Consider the following 3,854-nt stretch of genomic DNA (forward strand, 5'->3'; position numbering starts at 1 on the left):
TGCCACAGTGGGTGTGTTAAAGTTCCAGTGGGGGGAGATAGTAGGCGTGCGAAGCCCACCACGGCCACCCCGACAATGCCTACACAAAGGGGGCCCAGTGGTCGCACCCTCGCGTTATTTTCAGTGTGTTCGGACGCCGTTCATTAACCCATATTATCAATGCCGTCCGCCTCAGACGTCGCGGGTCACTGTCTATTAATTGAGCAATAACAGAAGTTGACCAGGAGTGAAATGGAGCCTTGTTTCGGCGGTTAGTGAAGGAGTGACTGCTTCATTCTCTTTGTGCTTGCACTGGCGGGGGTCATCGAAGAACCGAAGAACCGTTACTGATGTGTTCTGATAACAGTGGCTCGCCGGGCCTTTTCTCGCACACATCAACCCAAAATGAGATCTATGGAAAGAATACAACCAACAAAAACCATATTCGGTGTTTAAAAATAGCAAGTGTGCGTTTAGCTTGCTCAATCTGGAGCATAATCCTGCATGAGGTGCGAGAGAGTTGTGGTTGAGTGCTGGGCGGGCACTCTAGCGGCGAGCGGTGGAGTTACTGGGCGGCCATGTTGTTAGCCGCCGGCGACCAGTGATGAATGCGTCGGGCCAGTGGACCTGCCTCCAGACACCGTGCACATACACACACTCACACGCTCCCACATTTTCGCTTGATTGGAGCTGTTAATTGGCTATTTATGGATAAAATGCTTTGTGTTAGAATGTTGTGGAGGGGAGGAGTGGAATATTGTCAAGTGTGGAAGTGAAACGAAGTGATGGGACCATTCAAGCTCAGATGTTTTTTACCGAGGAGTAATGAGGACTCTGCATCGCGTATCCTAAGATGGCGAGACCGGTCGGCCCCGGACTAGCCAGGATAATGGCGCTCTGGTGAAACAGGCGGTGCGGCAAGATGCGAATATTGTGGGGCTGGTGCCTAGCAGCCCTGTTGTGGGCTGTGGCGGGGAACGTAGGCCCAGAGTACCACACCCCTGATGACTGCCAGGTCACCTCGCTGGCGGGCACCGACCTCGTCGCCCTCCTCTGTCGACTACGGACCATCAACAGCGAACTGGATGCCACTAATTTCAGCGTGATCCCCACCCGGAACACAGTCAAGCTCAGGATTGAGTGCAGTGACGTGCTCTTCTTTCAAAGTGCACTTCAAAATAAAAGTTTTGTGAGGCTGAGAGAGCTGCAGGAGCTCGATATTGAGTACTGCAAGATCGGGGAGGTACCGCGGGAAGCATTTCTTGGCCTGACAAACCTACGGAACCTGACGCTGCGGACCTACAACACCGATTGGTCTGCCATGACCCTCAAGATCGCTAACGACGCCTTCAGAGAGCAGAGGAACCTGCAAAGGCTCGACCTGGGTGACAACAATATCTGGACGCTTCCCCCAGCCCTACTCTGCCACCTGGAAAATCTCAGGCTCCTCAATTTGTCCAGAAATAAACTCCAGGATGTGACAGTTCTGAGTTTTAGTCAGGTAGAACATATATGTGCCCCGGGATTGCGTTCTCTCGATGTGTCATTCAACCACTTAGTAAGTGTTCCGGCATTTGCATTTGCAGCGCTAAAAAATTTGCAAATGCTTAACATGAGTCTAAATGGCATTAGTAAACTTGAGGACAAGGCTCTTTTTGGCATGTACTCGTTAGAAGTGTTGGATCTGTCAGGGAATTTGTTGACTGCGTTACCGCCTGAACTATTCCAAGAAAATAAACGACTTACAAAGTTGTACATCAGGAACAACTCTGTGAGCGTGTTGGCTCCTGGGCTGTTCACCGGGCTGAGCCTCCTGCTGGAGCTGGAGCTCACTGACAACCAGCTCACCAACACCTGGGTCAACTCGGAAACCTTCACCGACCTCCTAAGGCTCGCAAGTCTTGATCTGTCCAACAACAAAATCACCAGACTCGACGCGGCCACTTTCCGTGATTTAACCAACCTTCAAGTGCTAAAGTTGCAGCAGAATATGATTGAAACAATTTCTGATAATACGTTCAGTGGGTTGTTTAGATTACATACGTTAGTGCTGTCGGATAACAGAGTCAAAGTGATTAGTGATAAAACTCTCGCGGGTCTAATCGGCCTGCAAGTGCTAAAGTTAGATAACAACGAAGTGTTTAGCGTGGATAGCCACGCCTTGACTAACTCGACGGAGCTTCAGGAGCTGCAGCTAAGTCACAACTACTTGCAAGACGTGCCCAAGCTGGTGCAGAGCCTGGCATCGCTCAGAACCCTGGACCTGAGTGGCAACCATGTAAGTGTTATCACCAACAGTTCCTTTACCGACCTCCAGCACCTCAGTGCCTTAAAACTTGCCGCTAACGTGGTAGAAAATATTACTAAAAGTGTTTTCAAGAATCTTCCAGCTCTTCAAGTGCTAGATCTAGGAAGTAACAAAATTCACACGATAGAGAATGGTGCTTTTGACAATAACAAACATCTCGAGGCCATTAGATTAGACAATAATGTGTTAACAAACGTTCATGGCCTGTTCTCTGATTTACCAAACCTTCAGTGGCTCAATTTGTCTAAAAATCATCTGGAAATGTTTGATTATGCCTTCATTCCCAGAGGACTGAAATATCTAGACCTTCGTTCAAATTTTATAAATGAACTTGGAAATTATTTTGAAATTGAGAGTCAGTTAAATTTGAAGATAATTGATGCCAGTTTTAACAAGCTGTCAGACATTAGTGCCAGTTCTGTGCCAGACAGTGTTGAAATTCTCTTCCTAAATAACAATCTTATATCGAGGGTACAGCCTTATGCGTTCTTTAAAAAGAAAAATCTTACACGAGTGGACCTCTTTGCTAACAAGATCAAGAACATTGATCAGAACGCCCTCAGGCTCTCTCTGATGGACCCCTCCCGTGACCTGCCCGAGTTTTACTTGGGAGGGAACCCATTCGAGTGTGACTGCACGATGGAGTGGTTACAAACTATCAACAGCCTGGAGGAGACTCGACAGCACCCGACGGTGATCGACCTCGACACCATTAACTGTAGGTTAATGAATAATAAAGCCGTCATCCCCCTGCTGGAGGCGCAGAAGTTGCAATTCCTCTGTGAGTACGAGTCGCATTGCTTCGCCCTCTGCCATTGCTGTGATTTTGACGCCTGTGACTGTGAGATGACGTGCCCGACCAACTGCACGTGTTTTCACGACGAGTCGTGGGCGGCCAACATCGTTGACTGCTCCCAGGCTGGCTACGATTCTGTGCCGGACAGAATACCGATGGATTCATCTGAAGTGTACTTAGATGGCAACAATATGGACTCTCTCTCCAGCCACACCTTCATAGGGAGGAAAAATCTCAAAGTTCTCTATCTAAACGATAGTAAAGTCGAGGTAATTCATAACAGAACGTTCAATGGTCTTAAACTACTGGAAAATCTCTACCTGCAAAATAATTATATCAAGGAACTCAAAGGTTACGAGTTTGAGCACCTTACCCTTTTACGTGAATTGTATTTACATAGTAACGAGTTGCTTTACATACAAAACACAACATTCTTAACCCTGGTTTCGCTTAGGGTCCTGAGGTTAGATGATAACCGTCTCAAAATATTTCCAGTGAATCTCTTCGAAAGGACTCATAACCTTCGCTCCCTGCACCTGAGCGAGAATCCTTGGAGCTGCGACTGTGACAACCTGGACGACATCCAGACTTGGATGCACGCCGCCGGCGGAATGCTCAAGGACGCAGACAAGATTATCTGCTCCCTCAACAGGTCAGTCGAGGTCAAGGCGCAAATCTCTACTTTTAACTTGTCTGCCTGTAACAATGAGACGGAGACGACGACGATAAAACACGAGGCTTACCTGGATTATGTCTTCCTTCCCACCATCA

The 3,854-nt window shown here is 47.9% G+C and overlaps 1 protein-coding gene across 1 annotated transcript in view; it reads left to right on the forward strand.

Moving 5' to 3' along the window:
- Nucleotides 1-605: 605 nt before the first annotated feature.
- Nucleotides 606-3,854, forward strand: part of LOC123752771 (toll-like receptor Tollo) — a 5,019-nt gene continuing 1,770 nt past the window's right edge. Inside the window, exon 1 of the mRNA XM_045734793.2 lies at nucleotides 606-3,854. This exon is cut by the window's right edge and continues 1,770 nt beyond it. Coding sequence (XP_045590749.1) covers nucleotides 902-3,854 — 2,953 coding nt within the window. The 5' untranslated portion in view covers nucleotides 606-901.

This window comes from Procambarus clarkii, chromosome 20 (assembly GCF_040958095.1).
Source record: "Procambarus clarkii isolate CNS0578487 chromosome 20, FALCON_Pclarkii_2.0, whole genome shotgun sequence".
NCBI classification, from domain to species: domain Eukaryota; kingdom Metazoa; phylum Arthropoda; class Malacostraca; order Decapoda; family Cambaridae; genus Procambarus; species Procambarus clarkii.